Here is a 22590-nt window from a genome sequence, read left to right on the forward strand (position 1 = left end):
GGGTTAAAGACAACCCTGTAGACTCCACATCTGTTATGCAAAGGCCAAGACGTGTGCCCTGACAGCACCTTCCCGGCACCTGTTCTGCTTTGGATTTAGGCAGCGAGGTAAGGGCCGGTCACCTGCTCATCAAGGGCTGGTGTCCTGGTAGCTGGGGAGAACCAAGCCTCCTTTCTGACTAAAAAAGCTGTCACTCTGCCAATTGAAAGAGTGCATATGTCGCAGCCTATGCGGTTTTGTCTTTTTATAAAAGCTAGAAAGTGTCTCCAAAAGCTGATCAGAGGGGAATGTTTGTATGTGTGCTAAAATATGGAAATGCTAAATTTCTATATCGGCATAACATAGGAAACTGTCAAAATTAAGAACTCCGGTTTTCTGACCAAATATTTTATAAATTCCGTTTACATTGTATTTATCTGCAAGGTTTTCCATTTTTACTATGTGCATGTTTTACCGAGAAGCTGGATAGCACACTCTGGAAGTCTCCTGGTAGAGCTTTCTGGAGTTGATGAATGCCTGCTTGTCAGGATTTTATGTACCAGTGCCTTTGGGGTTTCAGGCTGTGGGTTAAACTCTGAAAATGCAGCACGCTCATATGTGCTCCAGGAGGGATTTCTCCTGTCAGCGATTCTTTCCCAGTCTTTTGCCTGCTGTACAGCAGAGCCCACTTGGTGCAAAGGCGAGTAGATACGGTACCTTAAGCTGGATATCCCCGTGGCCTAAGAAGGATGATTGGAAAACGCACAGCTATGCAACTGTTCCCAAAAGGCTCCCTGAGTTTACATTATGCCTTCTTGTCATAAGCCTGGAAACAAAGTTTCCGTGCATAGTCTGATTGTGATAAGGTGATAGCTGTGGTAAATCCTCTTTAAGCCTGTATTGCTATAGTATTAATAAAAAAATGCATAAAATGTATGTTTACAACTTTTCTTCAAAAATGCCAGGAGAAAGCAACGTTATGGGGAGCCCCATAAATCAGTCCCAGAAAGCACAACAACAGAGGGATGAGCTGCATTTAGGGGAGACATTCAGCACTTCTTTTGCCCTTCCCTGGCAATGTCAAAAGGCTGCTTAGCGTAGCTGTTGTTGTCTTTATAGGATAATCAATTCCAGAAGTGTCTTGTTTTAGAAATCTGTGTTAAGCAACTGCCCATGCAGATAGAATACAGAAGATAGAATAGTGTAGAAAGTTAAGCTAGTGGACTTTTTGCCCAAGTTTTTATTTGAGGTTGGTCACTACTGCACAGTTTGACATGTGCTCAGTTTGGTCGATAGGTAGAGGATTTAGCTATTTCATGAAGCTTTCATGGTTTAGGATAGGAGACAGTGTGGGATCAGGAATATATGCGGGAAGAAGGGTCCCAGGACTTATTTATATTTCAGGTTACTAATATAGCAGCTACGTTTCCAGTTCTAAATGGGGAATTGCTATTATTAAAAGCAGTCCTAGAGGACTAAAATCTTACTGGCTGCCTTGGTGTTGCAATGGTGAATGCTTCAGTTATGATTAAAGGCAGAGACATTATTATTTACAGACTGTATTAAATTTATTATCTGTGTACGCTTGGATAATCACAGGTACCTGAAGTCTATTGTAGAGACTATTTTGATATATCAGCATTTTAAGAAACTGACTCCAGAACAACATACAGCCAAACAAGAACTTGTGGACTTCTGGATGGACTTCCTTGTTGAAGCCACAAAGACAGATGTGTCTGTAGTTCGATTTCCCGTAAGTGGTTGTTTTGTTGTTGGGTGTTGGTTTTGTGTTGTGTGGTTTTTGGTTTGTTTTTTCCCCAGCAAATTGTGACATGAATGAAATAAACACAAAACACTGCTTGGTTTTAGGCTGCCAGACAATAAACTGCTTAGCAATTTATTTAAGTTTAATTGATTGCACATGGCTACAATGGGATTGCACAGTGTGTGCCATATGGAAGTAATGAGGGAAAAGAGTAAAGATAAGACTTTGCTGTTTAGTGTTTGCTACCAATGGGTATACTTCTAAAGCAAACCTTTGCAGTGTATTCCAGGTGAGACTATATTAACTGTACTATGTTTTGAAGAAAAGATATTTAACTTCAGTCTCTTTCTAGCTCAGCAGGCTTTGAATACCCTACTGCCAATTAAGTCTTTGCTCTGTTAGAGGTTAAAAATCAGCCCAAGCAATCGGAAATCTCTTGTTCCAGCTACTAGACGATATATTTCAACAACACTGCACTATAAGTGTAATATATACCTTTATGATTTGTTCCACAAACATTTTGCTGGAGATTTTTATTAGATACCCTGGTGTTGTTCGATGTCCTGAAAGTATACTGCAAAAAGATCTTTGTTCCCTGCACATATTAACTGTATATGTATGGGAAATCATGTCTTGGCTATTCCTTTTAGCTAACCATTAGCAAACACTGCTTTTCGTTTTAAATAGTAGTTGCTGTTGCCTCCCAGATACTTCAAGTGCATACTGTCTGTTTTCTACAGTTCTTTTGGCTTCCGTGTGTAGATGGGGTAATAAACCATAAGGAAGACTCTAGTGTGGAACAGCAACAGCTTGAGGCAGTAAAGTGAAAGCAACGTGAGACTCTCCAGGGAGTCTGGTTCTCCTTCTCCTAGGAGAATGGGCGTAAAGTTTTGCAGGGAAGCAAAAAATATTTTGAATCCTCTGGTTTCTTTTGTAAGAGACAACACCGTGTTCTTCTTAGATTTTTGATTATGAAATGGTGCAATTAGATGCTTAAAATAGGCTCTGACTTATAAAACTGTCCAAGTCCAATGGTTTGGGTTTTTTTCTTAGTATTAAGAGACAAATCGAAACTGATCATCGTGATAGCATGAGCCAAAAGATAAACCCAGTGACTACATAGTTTGATTGTGTTGTACGGGAAACTATTCTGGTGTTGCAGACAGACATACATGATCTGTCATAATAGAAAAATTATATTTGTGCCTGTTCAGAAGGAAAATCACACCATCCAACAAAATGAAACATAGTAACTTTCTTTTCCCTCCCTTTTCCCAGACTCTTACAAATAACTTATTCTAAAAGAAGCCATTTTCAGATTTCCTTATTGTGAATAAGGAAAGCTTGAACTTAAGGACTTCACTGTCCATCAGTACTAGCTTAGCTGTCAGTTACTGTCTTATCTGAGAGCATCAGTGTGTCATCCTCTTTTTGACCTTTAGAGGAAGAAACGACACAGCACGTGGGTAACTTGCTATAGGCTAAAGACCTCAATCTGTGAAATGGTCTAAACTGGATTTTAGAAATAATAAGTGTCTGGAGATGCCAAGTGACACATTTGAAATCCCACTGGCTGTCACTTACAGAGTTAAATACCTAGGTATTTCTCAAAATTTGGCCTTGCGCTTCTTCCAGCGTATCTATGTGTTCATTGACTCTGTAGGAGGTGACATGCCTTAGATTTGACTCTGAGCCATTGCTCTTTCCAAGACTTTCTGCTTCGGTGTTTATGTTGGGGTTTTTTAATAGATGTAGGCGAAGTCATCCCAGTCAATCATTAGTTCCTAAAGCATTTCTTTGAACTCCAAAAATTTTCAAATGAGAAATTCTTTGTCTTGGATATTTTGAAGATGCTGTTTGATTGGAGCTTTTATGGGAGAGGGAAGGGAGGAAGAAAGGCAGGAGATGATCAGTTTGTTAACCATCTTTAACTTAGTCCTAGTTTATAAGTGTCTTCCAGCTAAACACGGGGGGCTAGAAGTCTTCCTGTGTATGCTGCAGTGGAAGAGAGTAGCTTTTTCTAGAATTAATAAAAGTACGTTACATTCTGAAGTATGATAATACCTTCAACAAAGGCAATATAGATTTGGTATTTTAGGCATAAGATTTTAACCACTGAAAATATAAAATAAATAAATAGTTCCAATGAGAAACCACACTTCTTCAAATAGGCAGACTTTGACTTTTTCCTTAAAAGCATGCTGGAAGCTTTAAAGATCAGGAATTAATTCTGTCAGAACATTATTAAAGTGGCAGAGTGGCTGGCTTCATTTACTAAGTGCTTGTGTTAGACTAAATCTCTCAGCATTGCATCCCATCTCTTTTACATAATGGTTCTAGCTTTGGTTTCATTTATTCCAGGAAATTTTCTATAATCTTTAGCTGCCAGCCTCTTGCAGTGGAGGTTGTTGCTTTTGAGAAAATCATGTCATCTGGTGGCTGCAGTTCAGTCTAGCTCTATGTTGATGTGTTTTTCTGATTTACCCAGGTGCGCTTCTACCAAAAAACGGTAAAGGTATGCCATGAGTCCTGTCCACATGGGAGATGGGCATTCTTGAATGGCATTGCAAGAGAACGAACTGTGACAGAAATATTTCAAAATCTGATAGTTGTTGGAGAAATCATTTGGAAAATTATATATGCTGCCAATTGACACATAACCTTATATAAAAAAACTAAATTTTTTTTTTTTTTTTTTTAAAATCTGAAGTTACTGTCAACCATACTAAACTAGCCCAGTAGCTAAAATTGTACTTTTCATTCTGTTTCCCCTGTTTTTCCTGCTATGGTATGACTACAGAAATGGTTTTAACAGATTTTAATACTTTTTAAAGTTCTACATGTTTTTGTACTAACTCTTAAAAATTATTTTTTTTTCTACAAGGTTTTAATATTAGAACCAACAAAAATCTATCAGCCCTCATATCTCTCCATCAACAGTGAAGCCGAGGAGAAGACTGTATCTATCTGGCACGTGCTACCTGATGATAAGGTATACCATGATGTTGTCTGTAGTTGTAACTTTTTTCACAGTTTAAAAGTATGCATGGTACATAAGGCCTATAACAGGTAGACAGATGCATCTGATGATGGATTCTGCAAAGGGGAAAAGTGTTTTAGTAACACACGGGAAGATGCCATGGAGATATGTTGCCATGCATTTTTAAATTTTTCTATTTAATATGTCATTCGTATTTTTCTCTTTAAGTTTGTCCTGTTATTCAATGGATCTTTTGTCTTCATCTTTTTTTTTTTTTTAAATAGCTTACATCTTCTTTCAGGTTGTTTTAAATCAGTGTATAATATATAACAGGTCTGTTGCTTAAGATTTCATAAATAATTTACAATATACTGTCATCATGCAAATAATGCAGCATAAAATTACACAAACAAAACTATCTTCTTTGTGTACTTGCAGCATGGCTTGTCAGCTGTGGTAAATACTCCTTTAATATGAAAATACTAGAGACTGCTGTCTTAAAACAGGAGCAGAATCAATCAAAAGCCGAAGAAGCATTTAGCAGATAGATAACTAGATGCTCAGAAGGTCTAGAAATTGAAGAAGCTGGGAAGTCCATATGCCGAGGTGTGAGATAGTCAGGAGTATTTGGAAAGGAGCTTAGAAAATCCAAAGGTGCAAGGGGAGAGGAAAACCTAGAATGTTATTGCATTCTGGGATGCTGAGGAAGCAAAGTGTTGGTAAGAGTGAAGACAGGGAGGACGTTGTAGAACCTCAGAGAAGGATGGGAGCATGGAAGCATGGAGGGAGCCTATGAAGAGCGAATGGAGGCTGAGTCAGTTGGAGGCACAACACCGGAGATGGTGTGATTAGTACGAACTAGCACTGTTCATTCTTCCGGGGCAGCATTCTGTTTGCCTGCGGGATAGGACGGTGAAGACCTATTTTTCAGGTAACACATCCTTCAGCTTTTGTACTTATAGTCTGTTAAAGGAGAAACATTCTTGTATGCAGAATAGGTGAGGCTGTACTGCTTAGAATTTATGTTGTGAGTTTATGAGAAAACGTAAATGGACAGTGGCTGAAATAGCATCTTTAGAGGACAAACTGAAATGTTTGCCTACATCAATGAATTGTGTGTGTTTGAGGTTTATTCTGACTGGTGCTTTTCCAAGTGGGCTCAGCCTCTGAGAATAATATGAAAAATGAATTTATGCAGTTCTTCGACGAAACAAAAATTTACCACACAGTAAATAATGATTTGTCAGCACTACAGAGTAAACCTTGCTATTGTAATATATCTGTTCTGAAAGTATTTCTGTATTCAGAATTTAGTTTATTTAGAAACTATTTCTTTGTGCATTTTTTTTTTTTTTTTGCTTTTGTAGGCTTTTTTGTGTGTATATGTAGTTTACCTCCAAACAATACATTCTGTTAAGTGGCTTACCTGTAGTATAAGAGGAATTTTCTGGACTATTGAGTCTTGTTCACCTCTGTTGCGGACACTCTTGCCATAGAACGTTTCGCATAAAGTGATGAAGCTCCATCTGAATACTAGTGCAGGTTTCAGAGATGAGTGTGCTGGAAAGGGGTTTGAGAATGCCACTGCACCTCTAGAAGAGCCCAGAGTGGGATACTGCTGGTGAGGTAGAAGAGTGTTACTTTAAGTCTTCTGGCTTTCAGTCTGAATTTGTTTGTTGCCATTTCATACTCATTTCTTCTGTTGCTAACACAGTGTTTAAGTGGTTCCCTTCTCTCTCTGATGTTTACCTTACAGTATTTTTAAGGAGAATCCTAATATGGGATTGGTGTACTGGCCACACATGGCATCTCATTGCCATGACTACTTATGTTCTAGTTTGAGTTAACCTTACTTGGGCGTATGCACTCATATTCCAAAAATGGTATTTCATGGTGCATTCATGTATCTTTTAGCTACTGGGGTATTTTGCTTGAGGCTTTCAACAATGGCCTTTTTCATAGCTTTGTCACTTGACTGCCCAGTCATCTGTGACTGGGAGAAGGATTTGGATGTAGCAGTCTGTACTTGTTTGGTGTTTGGTAGACCAGTAATTTGGCTTTGCAGAGTTTGTAACCTTTGCTTTGTAGTGCTTTCCGTTATCGCAATTTTGTTTTTCCGTTTTTACAGTTTTTTTTATAGTATATTATACCTGTTTTCCCCCTCCACCCACACCCCCCAATTTGGGGAGAGTATCTCTGTATTTTCTGCAGGTTAGTATTTTCCTATTTTTGCTGCCCTAGTGTTAAATAATAGCATCAGACAAGGTCAGTTTTAAATGCACTTAGTAGTACTTCTGCTCTGGCCAGAATCCTTGCTGTGGTGACCTTATTGGGTAGCCCAGGATCTGACTGATACTCAGTGTAGGTATCCTTGCCATATATACAATATATACAATTGTAGTCTGTCATTGCAAGTTTGTCAAAGTCCTTAGACTCCATCAGAAACCTTACAGGGAGAAAAGGGACTAGAAAAAATTGGTGATACCAGCTTCCCTTTCCGTTTCATATAACCAGTATAAGATTTATCTTTGGTAAGAAGGAAATGGATCCTTTGTGAAGGAAATGGATGTGTTATCTGTCAGCCCACTGCAAAGAGGAAGACTCTTGCTTTGGTCCTTACTAGGCTGAAAACAGGCATTTTAGGGGGTAATTAACAAGCAAAGACCACCTGTTCCTACTGCAAGGGCAGGTTAGACAGCTGCGGTTGGAAACTAATTCGACTATCGAAGTTCAATCTACCTACCATAGGTCTGTTGGAGCTTCACTAGCTCATGCTTCAGATTTCGGTTCATTTTGGCTCATAATTAACAGTTCTAATTGTCTTCCAAAATTCAATCAGTGCTCTAGGTATAAGAATTGTGAGTTACAAAGCATGTGAACTTCCTTTTATGCACAAAGAAACTGAATTTCCGTTTCAAATCTAAACTGGAACCGAGTGGAGCCTGCAGCTGGCAATTTTGTAATAAACAGGTAAACGACAGTCAATACTAGGACAAATAATCTGGCCTCTTCCTTTTCTTTGGCTTTTTTAGCAGCATATCTTAACATTCATACCATTGATAACACCAAGTCTAACATAAACAAATACCTTTAAAAATCAGATAATGTTTTATTTTGTAGAATGCACGTTACCTTTGCCTTGCAGTTCCCTAATTTTAGCAGCCCTTTCCACATGGGGTTAGAGGAATGCAGCAGTGCTGTTTGCAAGTTCGAAATAGAACAGCCTGTCTCTGTTTTGCGTTGGCTTCTGAATCCATTTCGAGTTTTGTTTTGGGTGGTTGGTGGTTTTTTTGCCTAACCAAAGAACAGATGCTGAATTTGGCTAGTGCGCCTGATATATTTACTCCAACGTGTTCAAAACTTGGCAAGATCACAAGGGACAAAACTTTTATATTATTTCATTGCCCGAGAACTTCATGTGGTAAATAAAATATTTATGAACCTGTGAGCAATTAGTTGCACATAGATGACAGGTAAAACCCACAGTACTGAAGCATCTTGTTATGTTTCTCGAGCGTTTCTGCCTGTCAGGACATACATTTTAACTTATTTAGATTTTAGATTATTCCCAATAGTGAGAATTGGACAAGTACCAATAGCTAAGCTCTGAAGAGAGTTTCCAAGCATGGAAAATTGAAAAGTAGCAGAGTTTATTTGTGGAGGGTGGAGTAAAAGACAGTGCAGATACATCCTCCTTATTAGCAGAGGGATTGAGTTGGTGATCTTTCTTCATGCGAGAGAACCGGGCAACTCAAATAGTAGTTTCACGCGCACATCATTCTAGCATCGGTTAGTACCTCCACTTCAAGATGCAATCCCGCCTTTTCTTAATATCAGGCTATTCTCCTGTCCCTGTACCCCACTGGAGAAACAATTCCTCCCCTCTTTAGCGTTGAAGAGATATCAAAGTTACTGCTTTGTACTTTACAATTATAACAGTATGAAGCTCGTGCTTCAAGAAAGACGTTTGCTTGTATTTTTGGTACGTTGTGTTAGGCATTTTATATTAGCATCACAACTTTTAATGCGATTTGAGCAGGAAGGAAAGAATTACAGAGGAGGGGAAAATTGATGTAGGAAGCCTTATAAAAAGCTGTTATAGCTGGGAGAATAATTTCCGCTATCATTTCCTGCACATTGTGCAACTATTTTGGCAGTGTATCTTTTTTGACTTCTGTATATTTCACTAGTCATGAAATGTTTTATAAGCTTCGCATTTTCGTGTCTTCTTTTGGAATACATTTGATTGTTTGTGTTTGATGCTCTGCCCTTATGCTGTAAATTACCTCTCAGCAAGAAATGTCTCTGTGCCTTTTAATTGCTCAGGTCACTAAAATGCCAAATGAAGTTCAGCTCTAGAAAGCAGAGGTTCTTCAAATATGTTGCTCATTGTGGTGGGATCCCAAGGTTGCCAGGACTTTGAGGTGGTGTAGTTCCACCTTTTCCTGAAAGGAGAATGTTTTCATTAGAAGATACAAAAGGCTTCTGTTTCCTACAGTAAAGTTTTATTAGAACATAAACACAGAGCAATATGACTGTCTACAGAGAGAACTCAGTTCTGCTGAGTGTGACACACATAAATTTCAGAGGTCTGAAAATAAGCGAGGCCTGGCCCTTTGTGTTTTCATAGGGTGGCTTCCTTCTTCCAGCCTTGTTTATTACTCCGGCAGCCCTTAGGGGGTTTGGTACATTCTTACTGCTGGCTTCTGGATTCCTAGGGAAACAGTCTCCTTTCTGTCTCTTTGGACACTTGGCCTTCGGATTTGCTCCTTCCCTGAGCAATTCCTCCTACTTTTCAAGAATTTCCCACTTTGCTCTCCAGCGTCGGACTTCCTGCTCGTAGCTGTCTCCGCCTGGCCTTCCCGCAGGGCGCTGAGCATGCCGAGCACACCCTTCTCACTCTCGCAGGGGGAATTTTTTTCCCTCACTTTTCAGAGGATCGTGTGTGACCCCCAGTTCAGCACCCAGACCAGGCTATATTGGCAGCCCTTCTGTTCTGCATGCCTTCTGAAACAGTATATTGTGTTTGCAGAGTAAACAGGGAAGAAACTAACAAACCAGAACTTCTGTCTAGAACTTCTGTTGTTTTGGTTTTGGGTGGAAAAAAAAAAAATGCCCTGAAAAAGTAACTGTTAAAAGGTAATAGGCTGTTGTAATTCAAGTGGTTCTCTTTCCATCTCTTGAGTTTCAGTCTAGAAGATACGCCTATCAGCGCTTCATTCATAAAAAGGATTTTTAATATTTATTTATTTTCTTCTGTGTGTTACAGAAGGGTATCCACGAGTGGAACTTCAGTGCTGCTTCTATCAGGGGAGTAAGGTAAGTTGTTTCCCTTTCATTTTTTGAAATGAAGAGAGTAATGGAATGAGTGTTGTATTAAGCTGCTGCTGTGCACCTTGGTGGAGTAACAGACACAGAATTGGAGCAGAGTATTGCAGCACTTTCACAGGCGCCCTGCTCTAAGTGAAGCCCCAGGAGTCTTATTCTGGATTCAGCAATGACCACTTGTAGACTTCTTTATGCAAAAATTAGCAAATTTAAAGAACTAATATTTTCTAAAAGGTGGTAGTCACTGCATGCTAATTAAGGTGAAATTAAAATAACTGCTATAGTTTCATGTCATTTAACCCGAGTTCTGTCACAGCCAGGAGCTGCCTGGTGCACAGAATATGTAAGCCAGGAAGTAATGTGGATGCAGAGTGGGAGGATATGAAGAACTGAGAAGATCAGGGTGTCTTGCAATATCCTAATTGCTTACCTGTTGTAGGGTTTTGGTGTGAGTGTGTACGTTTGGGGTTTTTTTTTGTTTGTTTCTGTGTCTGTTTATGGATATGGCAGCAAAACTGTTTCAGAGAAGGCCCATAAGGAGAGGAGTCTGTCAACGCAGAGTGGTAGTTAAACCACAAAGTGAAAACTTGCAGACTGAGAGAACAGAAAAGGAAGTCAATAGAAGAAGAAGAAAAGAAACAAACAAAAAACCCCAACTTCAACAACTGCTAACCTCCGACAGATTCATGTGGAGTTAGGTTAACATGGATTATAAATCATACAAACAGGAATGACATGTGGAAGACGGGCTTGACTGGGTTAGAAGAATACACTCAAGGCCACCTTTCTTCAGCAAACTTCACTCTTTGGGACAGGGCTTGTGAGATAATGAGAAAGGAGAAAACTTTGCCATCTATTTGCTTGATTTCAGCAAAATGTTTTCTGTCTACCAGGGAGACTTCTCTAGGGAGAATTCCTTACTGGATTGCTTGCCGTATTCTAAGTAGAGGACAGCCAAATCTGAGCTAGTGGGCCTGCTCTGCTAGCCCAGGTTGACCGCAGCATGCATCCTGTTTGGCAGGATCCAGCCTTGCAATTTGTATCTTCTGATAGTAAGAAAGTAGTGGTCTACCATTGCTGTCACCTCTTCGGATCAATTCTTCATCTCAGTCTCTTTTTTTTTTTTTTTTTTTTTTTTTTTTTTCCCCCTTAGGATTTATCTATATTTTGGCATCCTGCAACTTTCCCCATTGGTGTTTGCTTTTAGTGTAATTAAAAAAAAAAAAAAAACAAACCACAAACTCCAGAAATCTTACAGTTTTTAAAAATAGTCATTGCTCTGTTCTAATAATAACTGTTCCATACACACAAAGCTGTTGCTATGTCTGCAGGACGTTTTGCACAGATGGATGATTCTTTTTCTTTCCAAAAAGTGACTTAAAAAAACAAACTATCAACAGGCACAAAAATGCAGTCCTGTGGGATTCAGCTTATTTTAGGCAAAAATTGCAATGATATGCTTAGTTCAGTCTGATTTTGGTTTTGGTTACAGTATGTCTTTGTATGCTTCTAAAAAAAAAAAAAAAAGAGGAAAAAAAGTATTTATTTTATGTCCTCTTTTCTTTCTTCCCCTTATTAAACCATACTGCATTCAGTACTGCTTCTGGTTTACCCTCCTGCATTTGTTATTTTAACTGTCAATTGTCATTTAATTTGTCAATTAAATTTCCAATCTGTTCATCTGGACAGATGTCCAAAGCAACTCGTAACACTTTACGGTGAGCCAACAGTCACTGTGAATTCTTAGAAAACTCTCTGGCTGCCTCCATGAGGAGACGCAGGGGGAAATCTTTATCTTATGCAAGTATAAAACTGAAAAAGCCTTTTATTTTTTTTTTTCTTCTTCAATATATGCAAGTTTCTGATCACTTAATTTTTCAGCGTTTTTCGGTTTTGGTTTTTTTTTTTTTTGTTGTTTTTTTTTTGTTTTTTTTTTTTTTCTTCAAATTTTATGAAGGCAGGTATTCTTTGGAGTAGGACAGCCTTCAGAACCAGGCCTGCTTCTGATCTATTTTTGTGTTAAGACTGTTTTTGGCTCCTTTGAAGCTCCTAGGCTTAAAGCCGTCTAGGAAGGGGGAGTTCCCAGCTTTATGAGGATTCTCAGCCTTTCTAGACTGGTAAGAGCCAGCTTTAGAAGTGCAGCCTCAACGTACAAGGCAAGTCTTTGTTGAAAGAGCCTCCAAGATTATGTACAAAGACCTCCAGAAATATTTACTGCATTACGTAAGGAGACAGCAGGTCTGCAGAGACATCTACCATTGAAATGGCTAATGTTTTTGGTAAATACTTCAAGGAAGTGTCTGAGGAGTCACTTCTTCTGTATGCTGTGTGTCAGCCAGTGCAATCGGCATCTTATTTCGTGAGTTCAGGTCTCAAGAATTGCAAAGGGACTTGGAAAGTATATAGAGGTCTCGGAGCAGCACAGTGCTAAATCACACTCTGTATGCAGGGAGTTAGAGTAATTGGGTTTAGCTTAACAAAAGTCATTGATTAGCAGTTTGTGCGTCAATGTAAGTAACTCTGCTTTTGTCATATGCCTTTGTGACCTCTTAAACACAAGTGTTTGTTATTGAATTGGGCCAAAAAGTGCTGTTAGTCTTAAAGGCTTCATCGGAGCTTTAGGAATGTGACTGCTGCCCCAAGGTGCTTTGCATATTAGGTTATCCAGAAAAGTCCCTAGTGTTCTGCAGAGCTGACATCATATGAGCAAGAAGATACCATCTTTATTTTTCCAATTTAAAAATAATAAAATAAAGCAGCTGACTGAAGTTGCTAGACTACAAGTTGGCTTTTTCTCAATGTTCAGGACAAGCCCCGGGTTATGAAATAACTGCTACGTGTGTTGTTTCCTTGGGAGAGTACATCAGAGGTCATGCTGATGAATGTAGTGTTGGAAACAGTGAAAAAGTTAGACTCAAATCTGCATCCGGTGTTCTTTGTAGCTTGAGAACTGACAACAAGGATGTTTGTCTTCCATCCCAAGTTCTTGGAGCTTGGAATCTCGTAAGACTACTTAATTACGACAGTGGGAGGTGTCTGTACTGCTGCACTTCTAGAAAAGAGACAGAAGTTCCATGGAGCTGCTTTTCTGTGGTTGCTGCCAATGCTCAGCTGTTTTATCAGCTGCTTCATCTGGAAGTATTAGTAAGCAGTAGTAAGAGCGTTTGCAGTATTTATTTCTCATTGACTAAGGGGACTTCTGGATGGACACGAGCTGGGCACAGGGCCACGCTACATCGTGCTTCCCTGTTCGTCTTCAGAGTTTTGCAAATTCAGCCCCAGTTCTGCTCTCGTAGAAGTCAGTAGGTGCTACATGTGCTTGGGAACTGCCAGAATGAGGCATTTCCTGGGCAAATTATCCCTTTTTTTTTTTTTTTTTTTTTTTTTATAACTTGGTATTTTTCAGTCTTCCTTTCTTCACTTGAACTTTTTTTCAGGGAGGAAAGCAACATATAAGCGATGTAAACACTCACTTAAAGGCCTTAAATATTTATGAATTTGCCTGTGCTTTGTGTAGACTCTACATTCTTATCCTTTTATTCACTGCTGTGTTAGTCAGTGGTTTCTGTGCATGTCAGGTTTAAACTGACAGTTTATTCAGTAAAATGTTTAAACTTGCATGAAACCCAAAAGGAATGAGTAATTCTGTTAATATCAGTTACTCTGTATCTGGGGAGTTTACCTATATGCTTGAAAAACTTGACTTAAAAGTTAGTTTATAAACTGGGGACAGTGACTGTCTTCTAAGATGTGTACATTACTTAGCACTTACGAATTTTTCCTAACGTAAAAATGAGTCACCACACCCAAAGACAAATATTCTTATAATGAATCTTGCTCTTCTGATAAGTAGCTTTATGAAAGGCAGGCCCCCCAGCTTGTCTAAAGAGCCATTTGTTTATCAAAATTTACGGGGCTGTACAATAGAGGCATCATAAAAGGAAGCAAGGATCAGACAACCTTAGACACCTATCAAAGGTTAAAATGTACAAGTATTTCCTGATATTTACAGAAAAACTGTTACGTTAATCAAATCATCAATCCTTTGGCACAACATAGAATACCGTTCTACTTTATTGTGCTATAAATTAATTGAAAACATGATGGCTATGTTGATCCAGCTACAATAGGTTGTTTGCAGACGACACCAAGTTGGGTGGGAGTGTTGACCGCTTGAGGGTAGGAAGGCTCTACAGAGGGATCTGGACAGGCTGGATCAGTGGGCCGAGGCCAATGGTATGAAGTTCAACGAGGCCAAGTGCCGGGTCCTGTGCTTGGGCCACAACAACCCCGCACAGCACTACAGGCTTGGGGAAGAGTGGCTGGAAAGCTGCACAGGAGAGGGGAGGAGAGACCTACAACTACTGGAAAAGAGGTTGTAAAGACATGGGGGTTGGCCTCTTCTCCCAAGTAACAAGCAATAGGACAAGAGGAGATGGCCTCCAGTTGTGACCATAGAGGTTTAGATTGGATATTAGGAAAAATTTCTTCACGGAAAGGGTTGTTGAGCATTGGAACAGGCTGCCCAGGGAAGTGGTGGAGTCGCCATCCCTGGAGGTATTTAAAAGTTGGGTAGAGGTGGTGCTTAGGGACATGGTTTAGTGGTGGTTTTGGCAGTGTAGAGTTGATGGTTGGACTTGATGATCTTAAAGGTCCCTTCCAACCTAGACAATTCTCCGATTCTATAATTTCACTAGGACTGTGGATTTGTCCAGTATCTTAATAATATTAATAAGAAGACTTAATTTGTCTTGGTTTCTCAAATACTGAATTATACCTCCTTGTAACACCTCTAGCCATCTTTTTTTTTTTTTTATTTTCTAATATAGTAACAATCAATTATACCACATCAGCTTGACACCAACATGTGACAAAGTTACAGAAAGAGCTATTTCAAATAATGTTTAATATTTTCTGTAAGGAGCATATTAATGACATGCATATAAAACAGTTCTGGTGAGTTAATATCTTTGCAAGAGCTGCAGCCTGCTTGAGGTAGAAAACTGACAACTGTACCGGAGTTTGCACCCCTTCTGCTCTTCTGTTGAGACATCTATGCATCCATAAGAAAATGGCATACGTACTTCTGTGTTATCTTTGTTCTCCTGTTATAGAAGATAAAACCAAAACTGAAGAAAAGTTTGAGTAGGCAAGGGTGGTAAAGTCTTTCACCACAGTTTTTGATGCCGACTCAATTTTAAAATATTTTCCAACATACTATCAATGTACCAGTTCACGAGGAACCGATGAGAAATTTTTGTGTTCAGGATTGAGCTCTGGCTGATTTCTAAAGCAGAAAAACGTCATGATTTGAGTTCAAAGTCCAGCTTTCTATTGTGATCCTGAAAGGATGTTTCATCCTGGCTGCAGGAGTGGGAAATTAAGGGCCTTACTTAAATACACTGAAGACAAAAATTGCTCTGGTCAATGAAAATAATCTTAACTTCTTTGCTCCTCCTCTTTCTTGAGCAATGTGTGAACTAGAGGGGCAAGCTGAATGATAGCAAACAGCATAACGTGAACTTTCGAGGATACAAGAGTGTAATTTTACAATAAGTAAAAACTAGGTTTAATCTGGTCCTTTCCCACATTACATGGGTTGATCTGTACGGTTTGACGTAGCCTTTAGAAGTCCAAATGCATTTTTCGAATAACATGTTCTGCTTGGCTGTTCTTTCAGCATTTCAAAGTTTGAAGAACGATGCTGTTTCCTATACGTGCTGCACAACTCAGATGACTTTCAAATCTACTTCTGCACAGAACTTCATTGCAGAAGGTGTGTCACTGGTTTGTTTTTTGGGGTTTTTTTTTTTTTTTGGAAAAAACACAGCCTGTGATGGGGTCGCTGGTGTCTGCATGTACAACAGGGACTGACTGTTTCAGAACTATGGTAAAAGTTGATCTGAGCATCTTCACTGGTCATCTTTCATGCAAAAGCGTAGTACTACAGTACCTTGGAGAAGTATGAGCTTTGAAGGGTCAAAGTGCAAGCTCAGACAAACATTAGAAACATTAGATTACAAATTTAATTTTTTTTTTTTACACACTTTGTGGGATTATTTTTCTAGTACCTATTATATTAAGTCTTACTACAAGTGTTGACCCCAATCCAACAAAGCATCCTAAACTTCAAATGGGCTTTCTGAAGTGGGAACATTTGGAATAATAACAAGATTTGGTAAAGATTTCTCTTTTATTGTAACTAAGATTTTAATTATGATTATGAAAAAGCACACTTTTATTTCCTTTACATTAGCATCATGTTTACATGAGATTGTGCCAGTATCCCTACAGGAAACTTGGTGTGGGTTTGTTGCACAAAATTAGGGGTGTCTCAGTTTCTCTAAGCTGCATTTCTGCTCCATAAGCTTGAGGGCTGTGGTCATGAATTGATCCAGAAGGCATTCCCAGAGGAAATTTCATGTCTTTTTATGCTACAAAAGGCTGCAACTTTACCAAAAATCACTGCAGTACTCCATACTTCCAAGCCCAATCCCTAGCTTGTTCTCTCATCCATTCTAATTCGTATAGGTGGTTCTACCATGTTCATTCCCCTTTGTATCTGAGTTCTTCTTAGAAGGTGAGTAAGCAATACCTTAGCATGACATGGTATTTGTACTTGCATTCTTTCAAGGGGGTAGAAGTCATATGTAATAGTATATTTTTTTTTTAATGGGAAGTTGTAAAATAGATCCCCTTTTCATTCAAGCAAAAACATGAAGATAGCCTTCTTGCACCACAAAATTTCCTCCAAATGTAGGCAAGACTTCTAGGCACTTCTCATGATGCTTCAGTGCTTTCGTTGGACATAAAGAAATGGTGTTATAGGATGAGAATTTCACCCGATACATAGATTTTGAAATATGAATTCCATTAATAATTTCAAACATCATGAATGTCTTGCGCATATAAAAGGAGCATGTAAAAAGTAGGAAAACTGTAGACTTTGACTGTTAATTCTCCATGTAAACAAATTTTTTCTTTTCACTGGCAAACAAACTTTTACACTGAGTTTGTACTTAAGTACACTAAGTCCTCTTTTGATTCATTCATTACTTTAGAGAGAAGCGTTTTCTTTGTCCTGGTACTGTCTCAAGTGTGTATTTTCTTTTCTTTTTTTTCTTCCTTTTAATAGGTTTTTTGACATGGTGAACAGTATCACTGAAGAAATAGGGAAGACTACAGAGGAAGGGGAATGTGATGGAGACTCTCTAGAGGTATTTTTATTTTTTTTTCCCGACATACTAAGAATTTCAGGCTTCTAGTGTAGCATTTCACTGAAGGGAGTAAATTACATATTCCTTCTCTGGAAGAAGTTAGACAAGTTATTGTTTACAAAATTTTATCCTCTACTGTTTATGAATTAATGATTATTTTTAATGGTCCTCATGTAGTTTTAATAACCAGCATAACTAAATCTCCTGTATTTCAGTTAGCGTGCTTGCCTAAGAAGGTACTCAACTCTGGAATTCTCCAGTCATGCTTAGAGTGACTCTTGTAACAGTTTCTTCAGAGTGTAATCATAGTCAGGCAGCATTAGCATCTGTTTAAATTTTAAACACTGTTTGTTGTCTGTTTCACGCATCACTGGGGTTGTGTGCACTCTACATTATTGGCAGGTCGTCTGCACCACGAGCAAGGATATAGTTGTAGCAGGGGAAGGCTTGTCCTTGCTGCTTAGCGTCTGTAGGCAAGCACAGCAACGAACGGCGAGCTCAAGTCCGATGGTGATGATGGTGCTGCCGGGAGTCTGTTTATACCCTTAGCCCACTAACTCCGGCTGAAGCTTAGGATGCTCTGCTTCTGCTACCACCCCTCTTAGCCAAGTTATAGCTTGCCTGGGTACACTGTGACGCACTGTATTCTCATCTTGGGTTTCTAGCTGAACATACACGTAGCTGAAAAGTGAGCACAGGGCCACGGGCTGCAACGCAGCACTTAGGGTGTTTAGGCTTTCTTTGAGGTGGCAGGGAACAGGAAAGACTGTCTAAGTCTGTGTCCTATCACGTGGAAGTGTGGTGTCCCAAAGCTTTAGGGACATCCGGAACTAACTGAGTCAGTGCTGCATAAAGAATACAGACAGCCCTCTGTCCCAGTTCCGATGTTGGCATTTTATAATAGATCTGAAATTGGAGATGGGACAAAGAGTAACCACTAGAGTGAATTGTGGGATAGAAAAATACCCTATAATGAGAAGCTTAGGGTGCCTAATTTGTTTATTTTAGCAAAAAGAAAAGCAGTGGGTGACTTGATTACAGTGGGTTAGTATTTTTACAGGGAAAATTACAATGTGCTAACGGTCTCTTTAATCTGTTGAAGAAAAACAAAATGAAATAGTGACATCAAAGAAATTTGAATTGAGGCATGACCTCGCCATAAGAGTAATTAATTGTTGAAACAAAGTACTAAAAAGTAGTGGATTCTCTCTTTTAATAAAAAGGTAGCAATCTTTATTTGGAGGAAAATAAAAAATACTTTATCTAGGCATAAACTACTGGATTTAGCATGGGAGTGAGCATGTGAAATTCCCTGTCTGTGTTACACAAGAGGCTAGATCAAATAATCTGTCTAATGACCGTTTCTGGACTGGCCTTAAACTCTTTGAAATTCAAATTCAGCCGAAACCACGCTTAATACACAGCAATCCTGACGGACCTCCGTTGGCACACTCTGCTGGCTGACCCGGCACTGGCAAAATTGAGGTTGTGCTGGTTTGGGCAGATGCGGTCAGGTCAGGAGAGCATCTGGAACAAGCGAAGTGTATCCTTGCCTTGCTCTCTGTGCCTGGGGGGGGAACCGAAGTTCTCCGTTTGGTGCAGGCTGCCCTCTGTCGTCTTCTCTTGTTTTTACAGCACCTGCCAGCAGAATTGCAGATGCTGTTGAGTAAGACGTGCGAGCGTAACTACCCAGAACAGGTAGAGGCTGGCTTAGCTTCATGCGCTTACCGGACACGGACACCTTAGAAGCCAGTGCTTCCTGTACAGTCAGTGGAGAAACACGGGCATGTCTGCACGCTATCCGAAATTGTCTTCTTTAAGTGTTTTTCTTTCCGTCTCCGTGGTCTGCAGAAAGCAACTAGCGTTCTAGATGCCTTAGTTGTGAGCACAGGGTCAGATGGAATAAATTGTATCCCTCGGTTTCATTTCATGTTGTTGTTTGCTTTGCAGTATGATTACGAATACGATGAAAATGGCGAGCGAGTCGTTCTGGGGAAAGGAACTTACGGCATTGTATATGCTGGACGAGATTTGAGCAATCAAGTCAGAATTGCTATTAAAGAAATCCCAGAGAGAGATAGCAGGTACAGTAACTGTGGCTGATTCCAAATTTTATGCATTACATAATTTCATCAGTAACGTGATCAACCAGTTTGCTGGTTAAGGAGTACCTCTTCTACCAAGCTGCCAATAAATTACCTGTCTGCTGTATATAATGGTGTTCCCTATCTTTGTAAATAGACGTTTCCAAGTTGCAGAATAGATTATGATCACCACTGAGAACTTAGATGTTTATTGGCTTTGGTACTAGTAGTTTATAATACTTTTTCTTTCCAACAGAAATGTTCCTGAAGCACAAAATCTCACTCAAACACTTAGTGATAAGCCCTATCTACTTAGACATGCTCAGACATTTCCTTATAAAAGAACGAATGAAATTCCTGATTTGCAGAGTCCTTTAAAATTCTGAGCCTGAATTGTTGATAAAGGCATTTTCCTTTCCTGTTTGTGCCAAATTTTTTTTTAATGAAGAGGCTCTTTACATATGTATTGCCTTCTCTCATTTATAAAGGTTACCATGTAAGGACCAGATGCTTGATGTGCTTTCTGCTTGTGTATCTGGAGGCTTGCAGAGTATCCTATTTTGTATACATAGCTTTCCACTAATATTGTGATAAAAGTGATGGCAAGCCTAAAGATAAGATTTTTTTTTTTTTTTCAAATGAAACTGACTATTAAATTGTCAAGTTATTCTTAAATTTGACACTAGCCTTTTGTTTTTGTAGTCAAGTGTTGTACAAGCTGCTGCTTAACAGCTGACCTGAGTGCCTGGATCTTTAAAGTGCTTCTCAGACAGACTGTAAGATATTATCAAAGTCTGTAACTCAGTCTTATGTTCAGGAAAGCTATGAAAAATAGGAAATGAAGTCATTGCCATGGCTAGTAACACAAAGGTAAATCTCTCCTTTCCCGATGTTTAAAGAAATAATTTTTATGAAGGAAGCTCTTCTGATAAAGACAGAACACTGCTTGGTAGCAGGAGGAATTGCATACTAAATAAACAGAGGTAAAATACCGAGTGTACCAACTGGTGAATTTTCATTTCAGTTGGGAATGGAATCCATGTTTCCAAGTTTCTTGTCTTCTTTTGCCCATTTGGCTTTCCCGGTTTACTACTATGATCTAATGGATAGCTTCTCCTTCAGCATGATTTCCCATATTTTGGTGTGATGCATTTCCTCTGTAGGAGGAAGTAAATGTATCCTTGTCTCTGCAGTGTTCAATCTGCAACTAGTATCAGGAAGGAAGCTGGTTTTACCTGTCCCTACATAGCAGTCAGCTTAAAGAGAGTGCTAGTATTCAAACAGTAGATAAAAGTGGCTATTCTAACCCACCGCAGTGGCTGTTAGTCGTCTTACTTTTATCTAGAATGCACAGCCCTGGGGGTAATACCCACCCTTTGTGGAAAAGGAGTATTATTCTTTACAACCTATCCAGCACCAAGTACTGTTGTTTAAATTGTATTGGAGCCTAGATGTTGGCAAGGCACTGCGTGGTAACTCTTTACAAAGTTTTCTTTGACCTTTCAGTCTGTAAATTACACAGTAATGCCACCTGGTGTCCTAGCTCAGTTTCTTTTTCATGGGTCTGCCTTGTGGACCTTCCTTCAGTTACCCTATCCTCGCTTTTCTTTGACATTTAATCTTTTTGAATCCATGTATATTGGCTGTTCAATAGGGAGAAGTGTGTGGTCTAATATTTTCTCCATACTCATGATTTTTTTAAGGTATTAGAACTTAGATTATGGAAAGGGGAATCCTTCCACCTTCTATATTGTTATTGCAAATTTAACTTCAAGATCTGTTGTTATTTCTCAGAAAGTATGGTCTCGTTACATAAAGCATTCTTCTGACTCAACGTAGAATCACAGAATCATGGAATTGTCTAGGTGGGAAGGGACCTGCTGTAGGTGGCCCTGCTCTGGCAGGGGGATTGGACTCGATCTCCAGAGGTCCCTTCCAACACGGACCATGCTGTGATTCTGTGGAAAGGTTTCAGATTCGATGTGCAAAGCATACTGGAAAAGAGATTATTATTATTAAGAGGCTGTTAGTCTTTCATCTAGACTTTCAAAAATATTTACAGGCTTCCGGGACACATTTCGAGTATTATTCTTTTAATGGTAAAGTAAGAAAAATCAATTAATTAATTTCTAATTAATTATAACCTGATCTTTTAGCACTTTGAAAGAAATCTATAAAAGGAAGAGGATTAATCTGAAGTTAATTCTTAGCATTTTTACAGTAAAAATTACCATCTTTTGGATTCATAAGAAATAATTAAGTTCTGAGTCAGAGCATGGCCAGAAATGATTTCTGTGCAAAAGGCAGTGAGTCTTCGATACTGCTATATGTTAAATATAAGCTAGTGAACAATTTACTCAATTGTTAGGAAATGTTAGACTACGGAGACACATTCTGAAAGAAAAGGAAACATTCCTGCAATGCTGTTGTCCTCAAATGCATTTCCAGTACTACAAAATAGCACCAGTGGCCATATCGACTTTCCAGGTTAAAGCAAAATCATCTTAAGTAGATAATAAGATCTAGCTTTCTAGGATTTAGAATTTGTCTTACTTTGTACCATTTAAAGTCTCCTAATGACTAAGTTCTAAAATAATAAATGCTTCGTCCTACTGGAGGATTTTTTATGGCTTTATTTTATTTGCTAAATAATTTTGGTTGCTGAAGACTCAATTAACTTTGCAGTTTAAAAGTGCAGGGGGAAGAATTGTAATTGTCTTGCTGTTGCTGCTCTGAATGAATATCCCATTAGTAGAACTCGGGAATATAATCTCTGATGGTTCTGCATTTCTGCATGACTAACAGTGTAGTCAGCATCTTCATAGTCAGGTGCGGAGACGCAAGCCAAAACTCAAATTAGTTTTTAGTAAATAGACTCAGAGTTGCATAGTCACGCTTTTCATTTACCAAATATTTTCCCTTGTTTTCTGCAAACTTGTTTTCCAGAGGGATTTTTCAGATGCCCACTTCCCCCCGCCCCCCTCCACTTTTAAGAGTTCAGCCTCCACTTGCAGCTTGCTGCTGCTGTTAGACTGAGCTGATAACTACCTGCCCCAACAGGGAGTGGAGCTCACAGGCACTTTCCCTAACAACTTCGATTGCATTCCTGCTTTGATTGCATTCCTGGTACTGGCACTCTACTGGCTCCAGGGAGAGCTAACTCTTGGACTTGAAACAGCAGGAAGCTACCCCTGCTCCCAAGAAATAAATAAAAGTTTTCTGCCAGTTTATTAGGGG

The 22590-nt window shown here is 39.1% G+C and overlaps 1 protein-coding gene across 1 annotated transcript in view; it reads left to right on the forward strand.

Annotated features, from left to right (window-relative positions):
* MAP3K5 (mitogen-activated protein kinase kinase kinase 5) overlaps positions 1-22590 on the forward strand; it is a gene marked incomplete at its 5' end in the record, with an annotated part of 107740 nt that overhangs the window by 61654 nt on the left and 23496 nt on the right. Inside the window, 6 exons of the mRNA XM_082481387.1 lie at positions 1579-1732; positions 4629-4736; positions 9994-10043; positions 15733-15828; positions 17188-17269; positions 19220-19353. Of these exons, the coding sequence (XP_082337513.1) occupies positions 1579-1732; positions 4629-4736; positions 9994-10043; positions 15733-15828; positions 17188-17269; positions 19220-19353 (624 nt within the window). The remainder of the gene's footprint in view (positions 1-1578; positions 1733-4628; positions 4737-9993; positions 10044-15732; positions 15829-17187; positions 17270-19219; positions 19354-22590) is intronic.

Source organism: Vanellus vanellus, assembly GCF_965231255.1.
Source record: "Vanellus vanellus genome assembly, chromosome: 3".
NCBI classification, from domain to species: Eukaryota; Metazoa; Chordata; class Aves; order Charadriiformes; family Charadriidae; genus Vanellus; species Vanellus vanellus.